At 34.4% G+C, this 26153-nt stretch overlaps 3 protein-coding genes across 3 annotated transcripts; 1 reads left to right on the top strand and 2 right to left on the bottom strand.

Annotated features, from left to right (window-relative positions):
• The first annotated feature begins 282 nt into the window (after positions 1-282).
• LOC107910484 (uncharacterized) lies at positions 283-1684 on the top strand. The gene has a single exon (XM_016838341.2). It carries the CDS (start codon positions 374-376, stop codon positions 1286-1288), a length of 915 nt encoding a protein of 304 aa, XP_016693830.1. The 5' UTR covers positions 283-373; the 3' UTR covers positions 1289-1684.
• Positions 1685-8369: 6685 nt separating this feature from the next.
• LOC107907000 (uncharacterized) lies at positions 8370-9889 on the bottom strand. Its single transcript, XM_016834184.2, has 3 exons — positions 9187-9889; positions 9008-9105; positions 8370-8869 (listed from the first exon to the last, which is right to left on the bottom strand). Exons 1-3 carry the CDS (start codon positions 9887-9889, stop codon positions 8660-8662), a joined length of 1011 nt encoding a protein of 336 aa, XP_016689673.2. The 3' UTR covers positions 8370-8659.
• Positions 9890-20268: 10379 nt separating this feature from the next.
• On the bottom strand, positions 20269-21917 carry LOC107910496 (probable inactive purple acid phosphatase 29). Its single transcript, XM_016838352.2, has 3 exons — positions 21509-21917; positions 20931-21325; positions 20269-20853 (listed from the first exon to the last, which is right to left on the bottom strand). Exons 1-3 carry the CDS (start codon positions 21645-21647, stop codon positions 20395-20397), a joined length of 993 nt encoding a protein of 330 aa, XP_016693841.1. The 5' UTR covers positions 21648-21917; the 3' UTR covers positions 20269-20394.
• Positions 21918-26153: the final 4236 nt, after the last annotated feature.

The following is a 26153-nucleotide window of genomic DNA, read 5'->3' as shown; positions in this document are numbered from 1 at the left end:
AAAAACTGTTATTATTTCCAAAACCTTCAACTTATTTGGAGGTCCCCAAAAATGGTATGCACCCTTAATATATATACCCACACTTCCCAAGGTTCAGGACAAAGCATTTGAATTAAATAAAACTTGGGAATTTTGATATACTGAAAGGATACCAATATTTCCTATAAAAGAGATTACCAATGTTATAAAAGAATATAAAAGATAGATAGAACTTCATCATCCAATTTCACCAACCTTAAAGCATCCCAACAGATAGAGGGTCTATTATCTTCTTCATCAAAAGACAGCAACTGCATTTTTTGCTTTTACTTAAAGTCATATAAAATAAAGTCCCTGCAAAAGAACAAAAGAGAAAAAATGGAATGCAAACAACATGATAGAGAGCCAAACTCTGCATCCAGCATTTCAACCGGGATGGGACCTAGAAGATATCCGCTTGGCCTTCTTCAAATGCACCCGATGGCAAGTAGAAGAAACTCTGGATCCAATCAACTGCCCCTTCCATTACTTTTGTGACAGCGTTTATCCCGGCCATTACCCGCAGGTCGTCGACATTCTCGTTCTTCTCCTCGCCACTGCTTCGTACCTTGCAACACTGGTCATCATGTTGATAGATATATCGAGAAGAGGGCGGCCTTGCTTGAGTCAGTCCAAGAGGTTGTTTCTGCCATCAGGTCCACTGTCACTCCCCTTAATCCTATTGGCATTAGCCAAGGGCTTGCGTATCAACATCTTATACCCTTTCTCCTGCATTGCTCCGGCAATTCTTCAACTGGTTCAAATTTCGTCTCTTGCGTTCGACAATGGAGTGGATAAGGACCCTAGGTACGCATTCTTGGAAGCTTCCACCATTTCGGGGATTCTGCATGCGAGTGTATACCTGGATTCCATCATCCTACCTTACTATACCGGTATCGATGCTCTGGCGTCGTCGACGTTTTCCGGTGAGTGCCTATCTTGTATGTGCCGTAAACAGGTTTTGGTTGCAGGGGGGAAGTTGATCTCTTACAGGGGATTATCAGTTACTACATTTTGTGTGATGGGAGGTTTGTGTTTAAGGATCGTTTGCAGACTGTCAACGGAGAACAAAGCAAAAACCTTAACTATCAAGTCCCTCTTGGAGAATTTAGCTTGGATCTTGATCACCAAAGATTGCGTTTATCTGGTGGCGAACACTCGGGCAGAACAACCGCTGCTTCAAGCTGCTGCTTTTGGTGGCATACTGCTATTAATTTGCCTTCATGGACTCAAGGTGTTATGCATTCGAATTACGCAATCGCACCGGTGAGGTTGAAATGATGTGTACGGTAGATGAGTGTGGGGTCTTAATATCATTACCACCCGTAGAAGCAGCTGCATTGAGTGTACATGGTTGAGATTTGCTCAAAGACACCATCTAAGTTGTATAGGAAGACCAAATGTACAGTTGAATTCACATCATCGTCTCATTGTAGAACGAATTAGCTGATTGTTTGGCCCTCAAATTACTATTGTTAATGGTATGAATGAGGGTGCCAACCCCTTTTTTTTTTTGGATCTGTAATTGATTGTGTAATTTCTTTTCGGATTTAAGCAGGGGAAATGTGGAAATGGTGCGACTAATTGTTCCCTATGTATCTACCAATATCATAGACTTGGAATAAGAACAAATATAAGACAAAGGGAATAACAGATTAAATAGATTGTTCCATATCTACCTACCAATATCATACAAGCATTAAAATCAAATAAATAGAAAAAACCAATTCAATCAATTTTTTAATCTGATTCAATCAATTTACGATTTATAGGTTAATAGATTTAACTACTCTTCCTTAATCGACATCCTAATTAATTTTTAATCTAACTAATTAATCTAGTCTAATTTAAACAACACCTATTAATATTCACTTAAATTGTAATAACAATTCAATGAACTCTTAAATTTATTTGATATATACCCAATTGAATCTGAAATTAGCTAAGCCCAAATCTATTTCAAATGGGCTTACATCTATATTTTATAAAGATTGAATTTTGTTATGAGTCCTCGTACTATTGATCCTTTTAATCCTATATTTTTTGAATAGATCAACTTAGTTCATGTACTTTTCAAATTTTAACATTTTACTTCTCATCCAAACGATAATGATCAGTCTTGAACTATATATGCGAAAAGTTGAAGATTTAGTCTATCTTCTCTAATTTGATCATTTTTAGTCTCTATACTTTTTGAATTTTAAAATTTTAGTATTAACGCAAAATGACAGCCATTAAAACCATCATATGTAATCATATGTTTGCTATATAAGATTTTTGAAATAACAAAACCTAATGAATTTAACAATTACTGTTTGGTTTGGACTAAAATTTCAAAATTTAAAAAATAAATGTACTAAAAATGATCAAGTTAAAATACAAGGACTGAATTCACAACTTATGCATAATATAGTGAATGATAGTAAAATTTAGCCATTAGTAGAAAAGTATATTTTATATTTTACTTAATTGGTACAAAATTCCAATATATTTTATATTTTACTTAATTGGTACAAAATTCCAATATTTTAAATTGGTTTAAAACTCTAAAACATTTTAACTAAATTTTGAAAGATTTAGTATTTTAATAGTTAAGTTTTACTAATCTAGTTGTTAGCTTGGACATTAAATTCTCACTAGTATTTTTTTTTTGTGTAGAAAATAGATAGCACTAAGCGATTACAACAACCAATTTTTAAGTTAAACAGATCTAGACCCATAACGGTCTTCATCCAACAAGTCTCTAATCGAAACCGGCGGAACTGCAAACAAACGAAGCAAAGAATCCCTTGTGTTAGCACATTTAGCCATGTGATCCGCAACCCTATTCTGATCCGGAACTGCAAACAAACGAAGCAAAGAATCCCTTGTGTTAGCACATTTAGCCACGTGATCCGCAACCCTATTCTGATCCCGTGGAATATATCAGACAAGAACCTCCCATCTTCGACGCAGCAACTGCTATAATAACCTTAATTCCACTAAGCTACTATTAGCTCCTCCACTAGACAATATTAATTCTACCAATAGAGCATTATCACACTCAACTTCAATCTTTTTAAACCCTTTCTCCCAAGCTATAAATAGGCCTTCCAACATTGCTCTTGTCTTAACTTTAAAAACTGATTCTTTACCAAAGCTCATCGTATAACCCCACAACCAATTTGCATTCGAATCCCTTAACACTCCTCCAGTAGAAGCACTTTGCCCACTAATCGACACCGCCCCATCAGAATTCATCTTTATCCAACTCATTTCAGGAGGCGACCAACTTGAAAATGCCCTTATGGGTCTTGGCAGTTTCATTTTCACATCAGAATCCAGATAACCTCTGGCCTAATTGTAACATGTATCCAAAATGACTTGGGTGCACCTATGGCAATTAGAAAACACAACCATATTTCTATTTTTCCAAATTAGCCAACACAATATTACAAATAGGGTTTGTCAATCCATATCATTGTTACTCAAGTTACTTGTATTCTGCAAATTCCATAAAAGCCATTCTTTAAACAGCAGAGAAAAAAAGATACCCTGAGCTTGCCTTGGAACCACTGCTACCCATACAACTTTAGAAAATGAGCAATCACGAATTGCATGAACCCTTGGTTCCAAGTTACCATTACAATACGGGCAATTGTCGTCATCTGTCATGTGTTTTCGTCTTCTTTCATAATTTGTCAACAGTCTATCTAGCCACAAAAGCCATAAGAAAATATGTACCCTCTAAGGCGCCCAAGCTTTCCAAATCACCTTTCAAATAGCAGAACCATCATTATCTTCAATAAATAAATTCTTATACATTTCAGTGGAGGAAAAGCCATCCTTTTTCATCCATTTCCAAGCCAAGCAATCTGGTCTCGCCTCAACACTTGGAGGCATCATTGTTGCAATTTGCCGAACAATATGCCTTGGAACAAGATCATTAAGCCGATCTTAATCCTAGAGACTATTTTAGTCACCAAATCACAAATGCGTAAAGTGCTATCTGGTTGATCAGATACTTTAAACTTTTCCCATAAGGGTCCAACTACCTAATCCACACATCATTCCAAAAGTTCGTAGTGCGACCATCACCAATGGACCAAGAAACATTACCAATAACTTCCAGCCAAACCCTCATTAAAGATTTCCATACAAAGGAACAATTACTATGACAAATAGAAGTCAAAAGTACTCCTTGTACATTGTATTTCTTCCTTACCACTCTAGCCCATAACGCATCAGTATTCGATAGAAAACGGTAACCAAGTTTTAGTAAGAAAATTTGGTACTAAGTAACTTAGCTTTGCAATCCTACCCTTCCATTATCCAGTGGACGACAACACTCTCCCCAAGATATAAGAGCAATTTTTCTTCTATCAATAGTAGTCCCCCAAATGAAATTACGGGTAATTCTTTCGATCTCATTACACACAGAGATAGGAATTCGAACAATATACATAAAATATTTTGGAATAGCTATGAGGACTGACCATATTATAGTTATTCAACCTGCCATCAAAAGTTTCCTCACTTCCCAACCAGACAATTTTTGTCAAACTTTATTCACTACAAAATCAAAAGTATTCACTGTAACTCTATTATACAGCAGCAACAACCCCAAATAAGTACCAAGATATTTAACACGATTAAAATCCACACTACTACATATTGCCTCAGCAACAACTCCTGGCGTATTAGGAGAAAGAACACATTGGATTTACTTTTATTCACCTTCTGCCCAGAAAAATAACTAAAATTCTCTAGAATGTTATTCACCACAGCTACTTGATCCCTACTAGCTTCACAAAAAGATATAAGATCATCAACAAAGAAAAGGTGAGATAAGGGCGAACCTCTTCTTGGAAGAAACAAAGGTTTTCAATTACCATTTTCAATTGCTTCCTCGATAAGATGCCCAAGCCTCTCCATGCAAAGTACAAAGATATAAGGAGAAAGAGGATTTCCATATCTTATACCTCAGGAAGGCTAAAAAGAATCTGTAATAACTTCATTCCATAGATTCTGAAGAAACAAATAAGAGACGCAATGTAAAAATACAGTAACTAAATGTGGGGGTAAACCAGCCTCTAGCAATGTGTCCTATAAGAAATCTCATTTGATTCTATCATAAGCCTTTACCAAATCAATTTTCAAGACCATGCCACATTTACTACCCCAAAAGCTTTTCAAAGAATGCACCACTTCTTGTGCAATTACAATATTATAAGTAATATCTCTCTCAGGAATAAAGCTTGCTTGGTTCTGTCGAGTCAGCTTTACCATAATTGGTCTTAATCTATTAACCACCATCTTTGTAATGATCTTATATAGCACCATGCATAAGCTTATTGGTCTAAATTAGGAAATTCTTTTTGGACGATGAACCTTCGGTATAAGCACCAAAAAGTTATGTTCAGTTTAGGATCCAACAATTGACCCCCCTAAGCTCTGCTTGACAAGAGAACATACTAACGATCCCACTACCTCCCATTGTGACTGAAAAAGATTTGTCTGAAACCCATCTACACCAAGAGCCTTTAGAGAGGCCATACCAAAAATCGTTCTTCGTATTTCCTCATCAGAAGCCATTGAAAATAGATTACTCGTCTCATCACATGATAATAAAGGGAATTTACTACGACAATGAGTCCCTCTATCCTGTTCCGCTTTAGTCTTACCAAGGTACGACTATGAAAATAAGATGTATTCCTATCACCATTTCAGAGCCAATCCAATCAGACTTCTAAAATTGTAAAAACACTCAGAGGAAAAATTCTGTTATATTGCTACTGCTTTAGTTTACAGCTTTATAAAGAGAAAAATAATCATTTTAAAGGAAATAAATCCTAATCCCTAAGAATCAGTAATTGATATCCTAATTTCCTAAGAATCAGTAACTGAAATTAGTTTCTATTTACAAGAGATCACAACAGATTTCTATCCTTAATTATAGGGATTCCAACACTCCCCCTCAAGTTGGAGTGTAGATGTTAATCAAACCCAGCTTGCCACTAAGTTCTTAAAACATGTTTCTGTTCAAACTTTTGGTTAACATGTCTGCAACTTGTTGTCTAGTAGGTAGGTAGATGATGCATACTTCTCCTGAGTGTACTTTTTCTTTTATAAAGTGACGATCTATTTCCACATGTTTGGTCCAATCATGATGCACAGGATTATGTGCTATGCTGACAGCAGCCTGGTTGTCACAGTACATCTTCATAGGTCTGGTAAAAGGCACTTTTAGTTCTCCCATAAGTCTTTATATCCAAACTCCTTCGCATATACCATGAGATAGTGTTCGATACTCTGCCTCTGCACTGCTGCGTGCTACCACAGATTATTTTTTGCTCCTCCACGTCACGAGATTACCCCAAACATAACTACAATAGCCGCTTGTAGTACAGGCCTTTACCAGGAGTTCCTTTTAGGTATCTTAGTATTATATATGCAGCTTCCAGGTGCTTCTCTCTCGGGGCATGCATATACTGGCTAATAACACTCACACTGAAGGCTATGTTTGGACGGGTGTGAGATAGGTAGATGAGCCTTCCTACTAGACGTTGGTATCTCCCCCTGTCGATTTCTTCTCCATCCTCATTAGTTCCCAATTTGAGGTTAAACTCCATAGGAGTTTCGGCTGGTTTGCTGCCCATCAAACCAACTTCCGACAGTAGATCAAGAACATATTTCCTTTGGGAAATGAAGATACCTTTTTTTCGCCCTTGCTACCTCCATACCAAGAAAATATTTAAGACTCCACAACTCTTTAAGTTCAAACTCTGTACCAAGAAATTATTTCAATCTCAAAATTTCGCTCGAGTCATTTCCTGTTATTATATCGTCAACATAAACGATAAGGATGCAGTATTTACCCTCTTCCGAGTGCTTGTAGAACATGGTGTGGTCTGCCTGTCCTTGAATATAATTTCTGCTAGTCATAGCTTTTGCAAATCGGCTGAACCACGCTCGTGGAGATTGTTTCAGCCCATACAAGGACTTCTTCAACTTACACACTTGGTCCTTGTTTTCTTCCAATCCTGGTAGGAAATCCATATACACCTCCTCATTTAATTCCCTGTTAAGAAAAGCATTTTTTACATCCAATTGAGTCAAGTGCCAATCAAGGTTGGCAGCAAGAGATAGCAGGACCCGAATGGTGTTTAGCTTGGCAACCGGTGCAAACGTCTCGTTGTAGTCGAGACCATAAGTTTGGGTGAATCCCTTAGCCACAAGTCGAGCTTTGTATCGGTCAATACGGCCATCGGGTTTAAATTTCGTAGTGAAAATCCATTTGCACCTACGGTTTTTTTCCCTTTAGGCAGATCCGAGACTTCCCATGTTTCATTGTTTTTGAGGGCCTTCATTTTTTCCATCACGGCTTGTCTCCACTCAGCTGATTCAAGAGCCTCTTCTATATTTTTTTGAATTTTTACAGAATCAACATTAGTCACAAAAGCTTTGTAAGACTTAGATAAATTTCCATATGATACAAACCGAGAAATAGGATGTTGAGTGCAGCTCCTTGTACCCTTTCGAACTGCAATTGAAAGATAGATAGATGGTGACGGAGGTGGGACTTCTGCTTCAGAACAGTCCTCGGTTGGAGATGTAATTGGCACTGCTGTATCAGTTTCAGGAGAACGATTCCGTCGGGAAGAAACCTGTATTTGCTGTTTTCCTTAATCAAGTGGCTGTTGTACTTCGGTGGAGGTATTGTCATTGGGAAGAACGGTGTTAAATTCTTGCTGTATAGGGGAAACAACTAAATCTGGGATAGGTTTATCTGTGATAGTAGTAGTAGGATCAGGCGGTATAATGAGGAGAGTATTAAGGGTCTCATCTTCATTAAAAATCTCCCCCTGAAGATGAGATGCTGCAAAGTATGGTTCATTTTCAAAGAAGGTAACATCGCGAGAGACAAACATTCGGCGCAATGTTGGTGAGTAATACTTATAGCCTTTTTGGGTAGGGGAATATCCAATGAAGATACAGGTGTGGGCTCAAGGATCAAGTTTGGATTGATTTGGTTGATGGTTATGGACAAAAGCTTTACAGCCGAATATTTTGGCTGGAAGATTAGGGACATGAAATAGAGGGAAGGCCTTTAAAAGAGTATTTAGAGGTGTTTGGAAATTGAGGATCTTTGATAGCATTCGGTTTATGAGATAGCAGGCAGTAAGGACAGCTTCTCCCCACAAGTATTTTGGAACATTCATAGTGAACATTATGGCTCGAGCCACATCAAGAAGATGACGATTTTTCCTCTCAGAGATCCCATTTTGTCGAGGAGTGTCAGGACAAGAGCTTTGGTGTATAATGCCTTGGTCAGAAAGGTATGGACTTAAGACAGAGTTGAAGTATTCCCTCCCATTGTCAGTACTGAGGGTATGTATGGTAGAGTTGAATTGGGTTCGAACCATTGAGTGAAAATTTTGGAATACTTTGGGTGTTTCAGATTTTTCTTTGAGTAGATAGACCCAACAGACCCTAGTATGATCATCAATGAATGTTATAAACCATCTAGCCCCTTTAATATTTTTCACTCGGCTGGCTCCCCATAGGTCACTATGGATTAATGAAAAAGGTTAGGACTGAATATGTGGTTTTAATGGGTATGGCACACGGGTATGTTTAGATAATTGGCAAATTTCACAGTTCAAGGAATTAATACTTTTATTTCGAAATAACAGCGGAAGATGTTTTTCAAATACACAAAGTTTGGATGTCCTAACCTACGGTGCCATAACATAATAGTGTCCTCTTTTGCAGTGGATAGAGCCAATCCCCCTTGTGTACTGTTTTTATTCCAAATATATAGTCCATCATCAACTTTAGCAGTGCCAATCATCCTCCCCGATTTCTGTTCCTGTATCACACAACCAATTGCAGAAAATTCAGCAAGAACTTTTTCATCCTTAGTAAGTTTACTAATTGAAAGTAAATTACAGGACAAGTTTGGAACATGTAGGACTTTATCGAGAGAAAAATTCTCTGTCATTTGTACTTCTCCTATTCCAGCCACAGGTGAGTAAGAACCGTCAGCTATGCAGATTCGAGATTTGTTATGACAAGGAGTGTAGGTGTGAAACAACGTGGAGTCACCTGTCATGTGATCAGAGGCGCCCGAATCGAGTATCCAAGGAGATTGATTATTAGATTCAAAAGCAATGTTTAGGGCAGTACCTTGAGTTGCTAGAGATCCATGAGTAGTGGGAGTACCAAGTATCTTATGGAGAGTCTCAAGCTGTGTTTTGGTTAAGCGAACATCAAGAACATCATCAGCAGTAGTGGAGGATAACATGGAAGTCTTATTATCCTTCTGTTTTTTTTCAGGATAGCCATGGAGTTTGAAGCATTTTTCTTTTGTATCACCAACACGATTGCAGTGACTACACCATGGACTTGTTGATCCAGAATCATTTCTAGCACGTTGTTTTTGTGGCTGTGGACCTTTGGAGATGAGACCAGAGATTTCAGTAAGACGATTAGAAATTGGAGTCATAGGTTTAGGTTTCTTTGAATCTCCCATCATGACAAGACGACGCTTTTCTTCTCTTCTAACTTCTGCAAATGCTTCACCGATCGTTGGAAGAGGTGATCTACCCAGAATTCGGCCACGGACCTCATCTAACTCACGGTTCAGTCCTGCTAAAAACTCATAAAGATGTTCATTGTTGAGATGGACCATAAACCTGTTGTGTTCTAAGCCTTTACCCCAATCTGCCTCATAATACATATCCAGTTCTTGCCATAAAATTTTCAAATTGTTATAGTAGTAAGTTACCTCGAGTGTTCCCTGTCGGATGTCCTTTAACTTAAGCTTGATCTCAAATACTTGGGAGGCATTTCCAAGATCTGAGTAGTTTTCTTTGACTGCATCCCACATGTCTTTTGCAGTTTTGAAAAAAAAGATAGGTGCGGCTTATATGGCCTTCCATCGAATTGATTAGCCAAGCCATTACAATTGAATTGTTGAGTTCCTAAGTGGCATAAGTAGGATCAGCCATGGTTGGTCGTGAGATTTCTCCATTGATGTACCCTAATTTGCTACGACCACGAATCACCATAAGAACCGATTGAGACCATTGCAAGAAGTTCTTCCCATTTAGCCGATGATTGGTGATTATAAGGGAGGAATTAATTTCACCTTGAGTGATTCCCTGATTGATATTCTGAGTTATTTGTGATGTCTCAGTTTCAGAGAAATTCTCATTGATATCACCCATTGGAGGACTAAACCACAGAAATTTTTAGTAAGGGAATTTAGAGAAAAAAATAGGATCGAATGAATCCTATAGCCCTGATGCCATGTAAAAACACTCAGAGGAAAAATTCTGTTATATTGCTACTGCTTTAGTTTACAGCTTTATAAAGAGAAAAATAATCATTTTAAAGGAAATAAATCCTAATCCCTAAGAATCAGTAATTGATATCCTAATTTCCTAAGAATCAGTAACTGAGATTAGTTTCTATTTACAAGAGATCACAACAGATTTCTATCCTTAATTATAGGGATTCCAACAAAAACCATAACAATTCCTCATGTGTCAACACTTCTTCAATTTCCTGTCGAATTTTAAGTTCCTAACTACGAAGCATTAGAGAGAATCGTACATCCAGAATTTTTTGCACACTTTCCAATTCAGAAATCAATTTCCTTTTGCGCACAAAAATATTTCCATGCACTTGTTTGTTCCATACCTTGATCACTTTTTGAAGATACTCCAAGTTCTCACCAACCTCCAATTCATTGCTCCAACTCCTATTCATTAGGTTTCTAAAGACATTAATTATCCAACTCGTAAGACAATGAAAAGGTCTGTTACCTCTGCTAGCCTTCGATCTAAAAGAAATTAAAATCGGCCTATGATAAGATTTTAACCTATGGAGATTCCTTACTGAACATTCTAGCGTGAAAGAATCCCATTCCAAGTTACACACTACCCCATCCAATCTCTACGACAAACCCCTTTTACACCAAGTAAACTTAGCACCATACGCACCCAAGTCACGCAAGGCATTATTAAATAAAAATTCACAAAACCATCTACAACCAACATGTGAGGTAGGTGTGCCACCTATTCTTTCAGAACTGTCAATAATAAAGTTAAAATCACCAATTAAGATCCAATGTCCCTTCACCGAATCTACTAATAAACACAAAAAATGCCATAAATTCCTTTGCATCGTAATTTGAGAACTAGCATATACAATTGAGAAAAAGAAGCTATCTGAGTTCTGTGTGCTACTAATTTTCACATAAACCACCTTAGAATGAACTTCCAGAATATCCACCAGTAAATTCTCATTCTAACATAACCAAATACCACAAACGAAACCATTTTCTTCAACCCGAAATGACCTAAGATACCCAATTTTTGCAATAATGTCATCGGCCCTAGCACCACTAACCCTAGTTTCAAGCAAACACAACAAATTGGGAGAAAAGTCATTTCGATATTCCTTTACAAAATTATAGAACCTAGGGTGCCCAGCTCCTTGGCAGTTCCAACATAATATTTTTGTGTTCATAAACAATAATAATAATAATAAAAGACATAAAATCCAACCCATAAATAACATAAATTAAAAATTTGCCTCATTACTGCAATCGTCCTCAACGACCATCACTTCCTCGACAACTTGAGAATCATCCTACATTAGAACTTTACCTACGTTCCTTTCAATATCACAAACCAACCTTTTCATTGCTGATTTCAACTCAACCAAGTCATGCAATTTATTCTCCATCATCTCATCTGGTGGTTTCCCTCGTTGTCTATATACAACATTTTGGGCTCTCAAGTGTGTCTCTTAAGAAGCGACTTTTTTTCCATCGAATCTAAAAATCTCAATCTCTTTATCAATGTTCGAACCCAATTTTTTCCCTTCCATTATGCGCACTGTGGTATGCTTTTCTTTATTCAAATTTGCTGAAACATTTACTGGTTGTACTACAATATTTTCCCTCGATCAGTAACACCCATTAGCCCCAATTTTTATCCATCATCAAATGCCCATTGCCCAATGTCAGCCTTCACTCCAGATTTGCCATTATTGGGCCTTAATGCTGATGGACTAGCTTTTGGCCCAGCACCCATCATCACATTTTTACCCTTGGCCCACTTCTTAGCCTTAATCTCCATAAGTCTACTTTTTGTCACTTGTAACCCTAAGGCTGCGTTCGGTATTGATTATCTAATGAGCTTTTAGGGAAAAAAGTGCTTTTATACAAAAAGTAATAAAGAACGGGGTAAAAAGTAAAAACTTTTTCAGCTTAAAAAAAGTCTTTTTTCTCATATGAAAAAGCCAAATTTTGGTGCCTTTTTCAGCTAAAAATGCTTTTGAGGCTGATATTACATTTTTTATCTTATTTGTTGTCTTCCTTTTTTTCCCCTTTTTTCAGACGTTAGAACTCATTTTTTCCCCTTTTTTCTTTTTTCTGAACCTACTTTTCCTCTGGTTCTTCTTCTTCTCTATAGGTGAGTCTCTCTTTTCTTCTACTTCTCTTTAAATGTTCATTATGCAGTAAAAAAACATTAATAGCCTTTGTCTCTATATTTATAGGAGACCGTCACAGGCTTCACAATCCATTCCCCTCCTATCTCCTGTCTTTTTTTTAGTCCCATTTCTTTCTTCAATTATCTTTTCTATTCAAAGATTTCAACTCTTTTCTCAAGTAAATATCTCTGTTGGCTTTACCTTGCTTTCTCCCCTCTAAAATACTTTGTTTTTGCTTTGTTTATGAGTTTAATATTATTTGGTTTCTCAATGCTTCTTTTCATTATTTATGGGTGAACTTTTTTTGGGTTTGTTTTAAATTTCATGTTTGTTTACCCTTTGCTAAAATTATGTGAGCTTCAAGGCGGGTCTACAAAAGTTTTTACAAACTCGACCTGAGTCGGTAATGTAACCAAAGTTTTTGCAAACTCGACCTGAACCAACATATGATAATAGCAAATATAAATTTTATTTATTTGAAAAAATCCTTGAAAAAATTGTCAACAAAACAAATTGAGTATGTCATGTTATACATAAATTAAACCCTTGGTCTACTCCTTATTTTTATAAATTAAAACTTGTTTTCCAGTATATAACAACAAAATAATTCAATGTTAAAGTACTTTATATATGTATTGATATAATAAAACTAGACCAATATTGATTAATATTCTTTTGAAAATAAATAATAATATAGTCAACTTTAATTGAATGATATATATATTTATTTATTACAGTTTTTATTTGTCATACAGAAAGAATACTAATAAAAGAAAATAAACTTGGGTACCCAAATTCACAACAAAAAAGATAACACAATTAAGAGTTAATTAACAAAAGGGACATTAACAAATATTGATTTATCACAGTAAACCTTTAAATCATCATCATCATCATCATCATATGAATGCTCAATAAAAGAACATATGTATGTATGTATAAGTAAATTGATTCAAAACACATAAAGGTCAGTCAATTCCTCCAATGAATCCAAAATCTTAAGATCCTATCTTGATTTTGATACACATATAAAAATATATATTTATGTGACATTTGATTTTCTTGATTGCTTTACTAGCTAAAACGAATTTGTTCGTATACACAATAAATGAGTACTTCGGCGGTTGAAGTTAGTGGTGAAAAAGTCAAAGCAATGTGAGATATGAGATTGACAGAAATATTTTGTGATATTTGTATTAAAGAGATATTGAAAGGCAATAGGCCTGGTACTCATTTCACAAAAAATGGATGGTTGAAAATAATGACCAACTTTGAGAAAGAAACGGGCAATGCTTTTTCACAAAGACAACTTAAAAATAGGTGCGATGCCCTAAAAAAAGAATAGAAAGCTTGGAAGAAACTTAAAGGAGAAGATACTAGTCTAGGGTGGAATCCTATAAAAAGAATCGTTGATACATCGGATGATTGGTGGGAGAGTAAGCTAAAGGTACATTAATAATTCTGAATATTTTTGTTTTTTTCTTATTTATGAGGTTATTGATAATTAATGTTATTAAACTATCATTTTATATGTAGGTTGTGCCTGAAGCTCAAAAATTTAAAACATTGGGCATTGATCCTGAATTCGAAGAGAAGTTGGACCAAATGTTCATGGGGATAGTTGCAACAGGTGATAAAGCATGGGCACCTTCTTCTAGTACACTCCGTAGTGATTTTTTTGAGGATGTTAACAACAAAATACCTGAAGAAAGAAGAAGAAAATGTGAGAAATGATGTTCACATTTTAAATGATGTTCACATTTCAAATGATGTTCAAATTGATGGAAACGGTCAAAAAAGAAAAAAAAACCCTAAGATATCAAGTTCACATTTTAAAACTGGAAAAAAGAAATCCTCAAAGCAAATTGGAGGGGCTGCAAAATTGTCCAGTCAAATAAAAAAAATTATGCAATGCAGCTAACAATATGAGTCAAGCCACATCTAGTTTGACTCCTGTTATGGATCCATATGGTATTCCATAAGCAGTCAAAGTGCTCGACAGCATGTCGGAAGAAGTTCCAGAAGCTAGTCCGCTATACTTTTTCGCACTTAGATTATTGCTCAACAAGGACAAGCGAATTATGTTTTTATCAATTAATCCCAAGATTAGAGCTTTGTGGCTTAAGACGGAAATGGAGGATAGTTAAAAATTTTCTAATCTTCTAGGGTTCAAAGATATCTATTATGTGACTAAACAACAATGCTAAACTAGTTTTATCAATAGTTATTTATGTTTGGTTTTTGGATATTGAATTTATGTTCTACTTATTTATGTGTAATCTAGTTTTATCAATGACTGTTTATGTTTGGTTTTTGGATATTGAATTTATGCTCTACTTATTTATGTGTAATCTAGTTTTCTCAATGACTGTTTATGTTTGGTTTTTGGATATTGAATTTATGTTCTACTTATTTATGTGTAATCTAGTTTTATTAATAGTTGTTTATGTTTGGTATTTGGATATTAAATTTATGTTCTACTTATTTATACTAAATTAGTTTTATCAATAGTTGTTTATATATGATTTTGGATGTTCAATTTTTTTCACAGGTGATGAGTATAGTTGAGAATTACAGCGGTGATGAAAGTGATGATGAAAGGGAAAAGAAAGAGATTTTACAACGCATGGAATGTTTTAACCGATTATTTGTTGTTGCATCTTCTTGTGCAATTATATTACGAGAAGTATATATTGAAGCAACCATGCATGAATTCAAAACAGTTAGGTGAGACATGGATCCGAGAGATCCTTGACGGTCACGAATCACGTTGTATAATTAATTTTAGGATGTCTAAAATGGTATTCACAAGTTTGTTGAGAGTTTTGGAGACAAGATACAACTTGAAAACTTCAAGAAACATATCTTCTAGTGAAATGTTGGGAATTTTTTTATACATCTTGGCCACTGGTGCAAAAGTTTCCCAATGTCGAGAAAGATTTCAAAGGTCTGAATCAACAATAAGTCAATACTTTGCAATTGTGCTTGAGAAAGTTTCAAGGATGGCCACTGATCTAATTGCACCCAAAGATCCTTTTTTTAGCTCAATACCCGAACAAATACGTAATGATTCTAGATATATGTCGCATTTTAAGATTAAAATTTTATTTTATTTTATTATATTTTAATATTTTTGGTCGACTAAAAAGATGCACGAGACTAATTTGATTATTTGCTCAGGATTGCATAGGTGAAATTGATGGTACTCATATTGCCGCTATTCTTCCACCAAATGAACAAATTCCCTATATTGGAAGAAAAGGTATCCCGACTCAAAATGTTATGGCAGTATGTGATTTTAATATGAGTTTCACCTTTGTCATGGCTGGATGGGAGGGATCGGCATATGACACTAGAATATTTCTTGATGCAATTCGAGATCCAAAATATAAATTTTCGCACCCACCAAATGGTTAGATATTTTATTTATGTGATTTTTTAAATAATAAAATATAAGTTCTTTAATTGATAATTTTTATAAAAATAATTCTTGGATTAATTGTTTGTTATATTTTGACATGTAGGAAAATATTATCTTGTTGATTCTGGATATCCTCAAATGAAAGGTTATCTTGGACCATATAGAGGTCAGCGATATCATTTACTTGACTTTCGTAGAGGTAGACCAGTATTTGGTAAATAAGAGATATTCAATCATTCACATTCATCATTACGTAGTGTGATTGAACGAACTTTTGGTGTTTTGAAAAAAAATGGGTCATTTTAAGGCATATGTCAAGTTATAGTTTTGAAAAGCAAACAATGATCGTTGTTGCTACAATGACGATACACAATTTTATCTGAAAACATGTCAATCGAAATGATGCAGATTTTATAGAATACGAAGATATTAACTAGGCATATGGGAATATTATTGATTCAGAAAATACGCATGGTCGAGAAAGTGATGATGATGACAACGACGATAATGATGGTGATGATGACGATGAATCAAATAATTCAAGTAGTTTTGAAATGAAGTTAACAACAGATGCTATAGCATCTAGTTTAATGAATTCACTTTAAATTGTAAATGCTATTGTAAAATTTTTAGTATTTATATTTAGTATATAAATATTATCCCTTCTTGAAACTTTAATACAAATATATGTAATATTTTAATTTGTTAAGTTTATGTTTTCTATGTTATGTTAATATCTAAAAAGAGTTATATATTCAAATACATTTTAAAATAAAATAATACAAATGTATTAAAAGCATTAATTAAAAATAAAAATAATTTTTAAAATAATACAATTGTGTCAATATCTAATTACAAATATTTAATTATTATATTTAAATATAGTTTATATATTCTAATTAAATTTAATAAATAATTACTATTAATTAATTAGAAATATTTAAAATTAATATTATATATTAAAATATTAACAATAAGTTATAATATTTTTTTTTATATTTTTGCTAAAATATCATAATATTAACTAATTTGAACATTATTTAAATACATATTTGTTACTTTATAATATCATGTCTAAAATGGACATTTTATTTCTCAAAAGCACTTTTTGACAGCAATACCAAATACTCAAAATTTTCAAAAGTACTTCTCAAAAGTACTTTTCCACAGCACTTCTCAAAAGCACTTTTCCACGGCACTTCTCAAAAGCACTTTTTAAAAGCATTGCCAAACTAGCCCTAAATCTTTATTATCTCCTACCCTCTTAATATGTTCCTAATTTATTTCCCCCATTTCACCATCAAACTCCCCATTAACAGTGCCTTGATTTTCTCCCCAAAATCATCAAGTGTCGTGAAATGCGATCCCCTAAATGCACCGCCAAAACCATCATTCTCCCCCCCCTATAACTTAACCTCTCCCTTTCTGTCACTCCACCACCATCCAAGAGCCAAAGGGCACCTCTTCCACCTTCCGTTCAAGACTCGACTTATCCATAACCGGACGATAACAATCAGATTCTACCTTCGGTGTTGTCGTCTTATCCTCAGAGCACAAATCCGCTATATGCCCATAAAGCCCATACTTGAAGCAAATGTTTAACAGGCCTTCATATTCAACTCATTGAAGACGGCAATTGATTCTAACATTGGACATTAGTGGCTTTTTCAAATCGACACAAGCCGCCAGCTGTGCAAACTATCCCCTACGAGCACAGTCCGTGTCAACATCTAACTTTACCGCCGATATAAATTTTTGACCAATTGCCTTGAAAAGAAAATTTGAGTAATACCCCTCTGGTAATCTCGAAAGCCATATCCAAATGACCTACAATTCAACCCCACTCTGGGTGGTTGAAAAATTCGGTGACCATGGTCGAATAATCAGATACCGTCCAAATATTACCCACGATCCCGCAACTAAGGCCTTGTTATAGTCGTTCTTGTCCTGAAATCTAACCAGAAAAAAAAATCTTTCTCAAGATCCATAAGGTGAATCGGGCATTTTGGGTTCCATAGTAAGGTAATTTTGTTCAACAACACATTAAATCCAATCTCCCCCCCCCCCAACGTTTTCATGATAATTGTTCTAGTCATTCAACGTTCAATATACTTTGGTACCCTATCAGATAACGTGATCGACGGTACACCTTCAACAACTTCAGTTAACACATCACATTCTGTTAGGGCAAAATCTTCCTCCATAAAAGCATTTTGCTCCTTAACCGTGAATCCCCTAAAAGTGTTTACTTATATGATGCTTTAGAGACATCTGATCCTTGATTTTTTATTTTTTTTTTGCCCATTCCTTCCCACCATCAAATCATCTTTGTCTAAGGGTCAGTTCTTCATTTATTAAAAAAAGCACTTCTGACCCCAAAAGAACTTTTAAAAGAAAAGCTGTGAAGAACAAGTTGCTTTTGGCTGAAATTTTTAGCTTTTCAGAGGTGCTTTTCAAAAACACTTCTGAAAAGGAGCTAAAAAGGAGAAGCTAAAAATTTTAGTTTTTTCTCTCCCAAAAGCACTTTTGGTGCTTAATTACTTTTTCACCCCTCCAATAACATAGTATTTTTCCTTTTTTTTCTTAGTGCTTAATTACAATTGTGTTAAAATCATTAATTAAAAATAAAAAATATTTTTTAAAATACTAATTATAAATATTTAATGGTTATATTTAAATATTTAAAATATAGTTTATATATTCTAATTAAATTTTATAAATAATTAATATTTATTGCTTAAAAATATTTACAATTTATATTTTATATATTAAAACATTAACAACAAGTTATAATAATTTTTTTATATTATTACTAAAATATAATAATATTAACTAATTTAAATATTATTTAAATGTATATTTGTTACTTGATAATAACATGTCTAAAATAGACATTTTATTTCTCAAAAGCACTTTTTGACAACAATGTTAAATACTCAAATTGTAAACCAAACTTTTCAAAAGCACTTTTCCACTGCACTTTTCAAAAGCACTTTTCAAAAGTAATGAAGAACTGACCCTAACTATAGATCCAGCCTGGTGCGTACTTTTTTCGTAGCCTTACCAACACCACTGTTAGATCCCGGACTATTGGCACCCACCATGGGCTCCACCATAGGAAGTGTAACACTCATCATTTTTACTCTTAGAGATACTTTGATGTTTGGTTTAAAGGACTTTTCAATTATTTTATTTTGTCCCAAATAAGAATTAAATTCTCATAGTCTTTAATGTGGAGTATATTTGAACATGTATATCAAATCTTTAAAACATATTTATTGCATTCACAACTTGTATCTAACATAATAAAAAAGAATAGACTATCATTTAAATTTAGTAGAGATTTTTTTTAAAAAAAGTCAAGTCTAAGTTATCATGTGAAAAGCATATATATATATATATATATAATTTAATTCACGTGTTTTAAATATGTTTAATGTTAAATTTAGGATCTATTTGGCTTTGTTATTGTACTGCAAAAGTCTTTTGAAAAGCTGCATTTGAAAAAGTATTATAAGAAAATGCTACAAAAAAGTGTAATTTATTAATTTTTAGTGTTTGGCATTACAGTTAAAAATTGTGGTTGAAAGTTAAATTTTTCATACTAAACATGATATTGAAAAGTAAAAATTCATGTAATAACAAGTGCTGTTAATTCGATAATAACAACCACTATTAAATTAGTTAATTTAAATTATATTTATTTAATCTAATTTAAGTATATAAATCATATTAGATATTAGTAATATTGGAACAATTATTATTAAATCCATACATTTATGTAATTTAAATATTATAAAAATAATGTATTCAGGTTATATTTCTTAACCACACTTTGTAGTTGGGTACATAATAAGAAATTTAGTTAAATGAAATTTTCACATTTCAAACCCTAAAACCCAAAAGCCATTGAGCTTATCACCAGCTTTTCCATTTGGCATTTCTTTAAAGTGCTTCTGCATCCCAAACACAACTTATTTAGGATTACCTCTGCAGTGCTCTTAAGATTTAAGAAGCAATCCCAAACGCAACCTTAAGCTAGCATTTAAACACCTAAACTAACGTAATGAATTGTTTTAAGCATAAGACCAATTTAGAATTTAAGCAATAGTCTAGGGACATCTCATGAATTAGTCCTTTATATTTATAGAATTTTATTGGATGACTAGAATGATTAAAATTTTGAAAATTATATATACTTTGATAGTTCATCAACAATCCATACAAAATAAACATGTTTATTAAATAATAACTTATTAAATTTATTTCCTTGATCTTATTTTAGAATATATATTGCACGTTTAGTTTAAAATTTTATTTTGGTATATTTTTAATTAAATATATCAGTAAAATGTTGTGCACCATGCATAGACAATAGAACTTCAACAACTCTTGCACATCTTTAGAGATGTTTACATGCAGTACTACTAAAAGATTTAAAACCCTCCACCTCCAAGTAGATGGCAAAATCAAACTTTAGGAATTAAGTTCTTACTCCACAGGACCTGCTCATCAATGGCTGTGAGATGCCCATCATCAAGGCGCTTCCATGTCTTAATCGATTTCACTGCCCCCCAACCTCCTTCATCTGTCTTCTCTAAGGATGCCACCACCACCCTGGCTCTCCTTGACCACCCAACTTTCCCATATGCGTGATACCCAAAACCACCAGCGTAACACAATTGTATTCCAGTCATTTGACCACAAAAGTCGTTGAGGTGATCGTGGCCTGTAAAAACAGCCTTCACATCGCCTGCTTCTACCATTGTTGTGAAGAAGCCTGAGTTTATAGAAGCCGAACTAATCCCTTCTTGTCTCACCCCGGTGAAGTTAGACGCATCGAAACTAGCAAATTCAGGCAGTGGGATGTGAAAATACACAAGCCCTGGCGCAAATGATTTTTTAGCCATGCTGGCCTCATGTAGGCGCTCTGAGATACAAACAAAAATGGTTTATTATTAGGTGCGAAGATGGCATCCATTGACAGTTCAGGTGAGGTTCTTACCTGAAGTTTTGCAGAGGTGCGTTGAAACCATAGCTGTTGAGAGGGTTTAATCCAGCCATAGCCAGGGATAGAAGGAACCGTGGAGTAATCGCCACTGTCAAGGAAGTAGAGGTTGAGGACTGATTTGTTTGCAAAACCAGAGCCTTCAACCCCACCCACCTCCAGGTTATAGTTGCCAAAACCATCTATGATATGTGCTTCAGATGGATTGAATTGAGACAGCGTATGCTTCAACCCCACTATGTGTTTCATAACCCCTTCCCTAGATAAGGTGCCTTGCTGGTCATGGTTCCCCAATACAGCAGCCCATGGAATCCCTGCAGCAATTGCAGGGGCAAATGCTGCATTTAATGATTTGGCTGAATCTTTGGCTTCGAATCCAAAGATGTTATCCCCTAACAAAATAAAAGATCACCCTATTAATAGAGCTCAGGGTTTTGGCCAATAAGGTTACCAGATAGATAAAATCAACACTGTACCACTCAAGCAGATGAAAGATTAAATTTTTCATAGTTTCATCACATAATAATTTTTTTTTTCCTACGACGAGTGACCGTAAAAGGTTTGTATTGGATTACCTGTGAAAACGATTAAATTTGGTTTCCCAGCTTGGATCATGCGCTGGATAAACGCACTAGTGTTGAGATCAGAGCAACCATGAACCTGACTAGGCAACACATTCAAACACGGCGTTGTTTTACCATCAGCATAGTGCATGTCCGCCACTTGTAGTATCTTAAACTCCCCGGTCCGACCGAACCTCAGCTTCTGCAATAGCTGAAGCGGCGGAGATTGTTGTCTCGCGGCGGCCGAAACGTTAATGGGTGCAAAACAAAGCAAAAGCACTGCCACTGCCACTGCAACAACAAAACCGTGTAAAGGAAGCGGCACCCAAAGTTTCCTCTTGTTGTTGTAAACAACCGAAGAAGCTTGTGCCGTTATTGGGTTTCTTTTTTCCTGCACTTTTTTCTGGGGGGGAGCTAGCAGTTCTTAAGGAGGTTCTCCTTATTGGGTTTAGAGTTTCCTATCAAGCTTTAAGAAGGAAACAAACAAAAGCATACCATTACTAAATTTGATTTTTTTTCTTTTGTCATAATATGAAACGGGGATATTCCTAGAGGTTGTTTTGGCTGATCCCCATAAAAGTTTACTGTATTTGTCTGTCAATTTTCAAAGCAATTAATATAAATACAGCGATTTTTATCCATTAGGTTAACATTAAGCTTGACCAAGTATTGTTTTCTTTAAATAAATAAATAAAAATAGCTCAACCTCATCTTCCATCATTGGCCTCGTTCTGAAATGGTAGGGCATGCAATGAATGCAGTAGTAAATTTTGATCCGACCATATAAGTTGCATTTAGTGCTGAAGCGAATTAATTAACAACTCTTTTGATAGCAGTTAGCAGCTTTTTCCAAATTTTGAGTTTTGAATTTGTGTTTATTGGTTGCATCATGCGTGAAGTACAAGTTATATGTGAGTAGGTTTAGCCGGGAAATATATCCGACGACCTAACTTTACTCTATAGATCATTTCCATGGTGAAGTACATTAGATCGGTAGCCAGAGGTCACGAGAATGAGGTCCTGTGACTATAAATATTTCCAGAAGTCAAAGTCATTATCCACCAGGATTCCAGTTTCATCCAACAACACCACCTGAGGGCACCAACATTGTTTAAGGAATTCAAATTTATCATCTTAATTCATACAATATTAGATCCCGATTAAATCGTCTCTCCGCCATTTTCTCCTTTGATGCCATCTTAATAGTCTAAATTTCTTTTCACATTTATTATCATTAAGCTAAAAAGAGAAACAAAAATGTTACATTTACAAAAAAAAGAACAAAAAAAAAGATGAAATAATATTGTAGCATATAGTATTGAGAAGAAGGTGACTTCTACTGCCAATTTCAATGGGCCTCATCGATATAACATTATGTTGGAAAAATTATAATTTATGGGAACTTTCAGGCATATTCTCAATTGGTATAGGTAGAGAGTTCATAAAATTATAGTTTCATATTCTACTCCATGATACATTTAAGTTGGTATATTATATACTCAAAATGGTTAAGTGATGAATGAGAAATTGGTGTTTAAAGTAAACTACTGCTGAATGTTTGTTGAGGGAAAAAAAGTTTAAATATCACATTTAACACCAAGTGTAAGATGTTTATATATATGATAATCCACTTGAAGGGTGATTGAATGACTAAGCTTGAAACTCTGCCTAGTGCAAGGGGGTGCAGATCCAAACTCATTGGGGGTTGGGGTGCACCCATACTACGTGAGCGATGCAAAATGTCTAAACTGGTTGGGCCCAAAATGGGCCTGTAAATATTTTAGCCCAACACAAAATTTATTTTTTCAGTAGATATATATAAAATATGATTTAAAAGGACATATATCCTCATTCTCTCACACCGAGATTATTTTCTCTCCAAAATTCCTCTCTTTCCCTCTCCATATTGTCCAATGTTTCGGTGATAGAAAAATGCATCGTTTGTTCATTGATCACTACAAAGGTGTTACTGCTTCAATCAACGTGTTTTTGTATCCTGGAAGACATTCAACCAACGCTTCTTCAAGTACCGTAGGAGTGGCCGAATATCTCTTAAGAAAACTGTGTAATACAGGCCTCAACATCTAGTAAAACTCGTTTCTTATTTTTGATTTCTGGTTTTTGTTATGTTATTTATTGGTTTTACATATCCAATAATCTAAATATAAATTATTCAACTTATTTTATTTTATATATATAAATATTTATTTATATTTATATTTATATTTATATTTTTTTGTTCGCTAACGTATTTTGTTTAGTAATCTTAAGACAGATTTTATATTATTTTGCAATTCTCTAATCCAAGACGAACGAGACACCAAAGCGAAAGAAAGAAAGAATTCCGGGATTTATTCCCGTCGTTTAACAAATTTTATTTCATCTTTGATTTTATTTCCAAACAAGTATTAAAATTAAAATAAAATCTGTTTCGGGATTTATTCCCCCCGTTCAACAAATTTTATTCCATTTTTTTGTTGCCAAATGAGAAATTAAAATTGAATAAAATATGTTTTGGGATCTATTTCTGTCACTTAACAGATTTTATTCGATCTTGATTTGTTTCCAAACGAAGACTTAATCAAATAATTCTATTTCGGGATTTATTTCCGTTGTTTAACAGATTTTATTTTGATTTAATTAAATAATTTTGTTTCAGGATTTAATCTTACCGTTCAACAGACTTGATTTTGATTTTGTTTCAGAATTTCAATTCTGTCGTTTAACAAATCGAAGGGAAATTTTTCTATTTATGGTGGCCTTAATTGTGGCTTTAAATTGTGAAAGCTTAAATTATAGCTTCAAAATTGTGACATCAAAGAAAAAGGAAATTTATCAACGGTGAATTAAAAAGACAATATGAGAATGCATGTCTAGAATTGGTTCTTTCAAAGACTTGGTATTTAAGTGTGTCGAGTGCACTACCTCTCTTTTAAGGTTACCTACCTGGTGTATTATTTTATTGTATTTTTTATTAAACCGTATAAACTTTTGTTTCGGATTTTATTAGGTTCCTACCGTCTAACAAAAGTTGATAATTTTTCTAATTTTGGTTTTGTTTCTTAACAGAAAATGGAAACTCCCACCAATTCAATCAATTCGCAATCTGAAACTTTACTTCAAATGCAATCTTCGATCCAAAACTCAGTGTTGCCGGTGGCAGCTGCTATAAGCCACAACGAGAAACTTGCAAAATTCTCGGGACAGAATTTTAATACTTGGCAACAAAAAATGTTGTTTTATTTGACCATGTTGGACTTGGCCAAATTTTTGAAAGATGACCCTTCTACTGCTAAAAAGGGCGAGGTAGATGAAGTTATCGCTGTCACTTTTGTTGAATCTTGGAAACATTCTGATTTCCTATGCCAAAACTACATCTAGAATGGATTTTCAGATGCACTGTACAAAGTGTATAGTGTTGCTAATGAATTATGGACATCATTGGACCATAAACACAAAGCCGAAGATGCTGGAGCTAAAAAATTTTTAGTTGCTAAATTCTTAAATTTTGTAATGATTGATTATAAATTAGTTGTGAATCAAGTGTAGGAGCTTCAACTGATCATTCATGGAATTCTTGCTGAAGAGATGGTGATAAGTGAATCCTTTCAAGTGGCAGCCATTATTGAGAAGCTGCCTCTTGCTTGGAATAACTTCAAGAATTACCTAAAGCACAAAAGAAAGGAAATGTCAGTGGAAGATTTAATTGTCAGGCTTCGGATTGAAAAAAGACAATAGAGGTACAAAAAAGAGATTCAACAAAGCAACAAATGACAATGGTACTAGGGAAAACGTCGTAGAAGTCAAGAAGGACTTCAAGAAGGACTTTAAGAAGGGAAAACAACCTCAAAATGAATTTAAACTGGGACCAAAATGCGACATGTACAAAAAGAAAAAAATTCAAATAAAATGCTTCAATTGCAACAAAATGGGGCACAAGTCATCAGACTATAAGATCCCAAAGAAAGTTAGAGCTAACGAGGCCAATGTTGTGGAAGAAATTTCTAAGGAAGTGTTCAATATGGACTTATGTGCCTAACATACGCAAGAACTACGAATAAGAATGTTTCTTTCTAAAGAGGGAATGTTTGTGGGAAGGGGATATGTATTATACTAAATGCAATCTCTGTAAAAGCAAAACTATGAATAAAAATGTTGTTTCTTTTTATGTTTATATGCTTAAGTCATTTAATTTATGGCATAGCATGCTCGGACATGTTAATTATGATACTTTACGTATATTAATTAACTTAGAACACATTCCTTCGTTTCACAATAATTATAAATGTGAAACATATGTTGAGGCAAAATTAATAAGGTCAAAAACCACTTGATCTAATACATAGCAGTGTTTGTTACCTAAAGTTTGTTCAAACGAGAGGAGTGAATAAATATTTTATTACCTTCATTATTATGTATATTTGCTTAAAAGCAAAGACAAAGCTATAGAGAAATTTATTCTCTATAAGTAAGAAGTTGAAAACCAACTTAATAAAAAGATTAAGATGGTGAGAAGTGATTGTGGTGGTGAATATGTTGAATCATTTGAATATTGTACACAACCTAACATTATTCATGAAATAACACTATCATACTCTCCTCAATCAAATGGAGTAGCCGAACAGAAAATCAAATTCTAAAGGAAAAGATAAATGCA

The sequence above is a fragment of the Gossypium hirsutum genome, chromosome D08 (genome assembly GCF_007990345.1).
Source record: "Gossypium hirsutum isolate 1008001.06 chromosome D08, Gossypium_hirsutum_v2.1, whole genome shotgun sequence".
NCBI classification, from domain to species: Eukaryota; Viridiplantae; Streptophyta; class Magnoliopsida; order Malvales; family Malvaceae; genus Gossypium; species Gossypium hirsutum.
The sequence above is the reverse complement of the archived record's forward strand: the minus strand, read 5'-3'. Positions and strand labels throughout refer to the sequence as shown.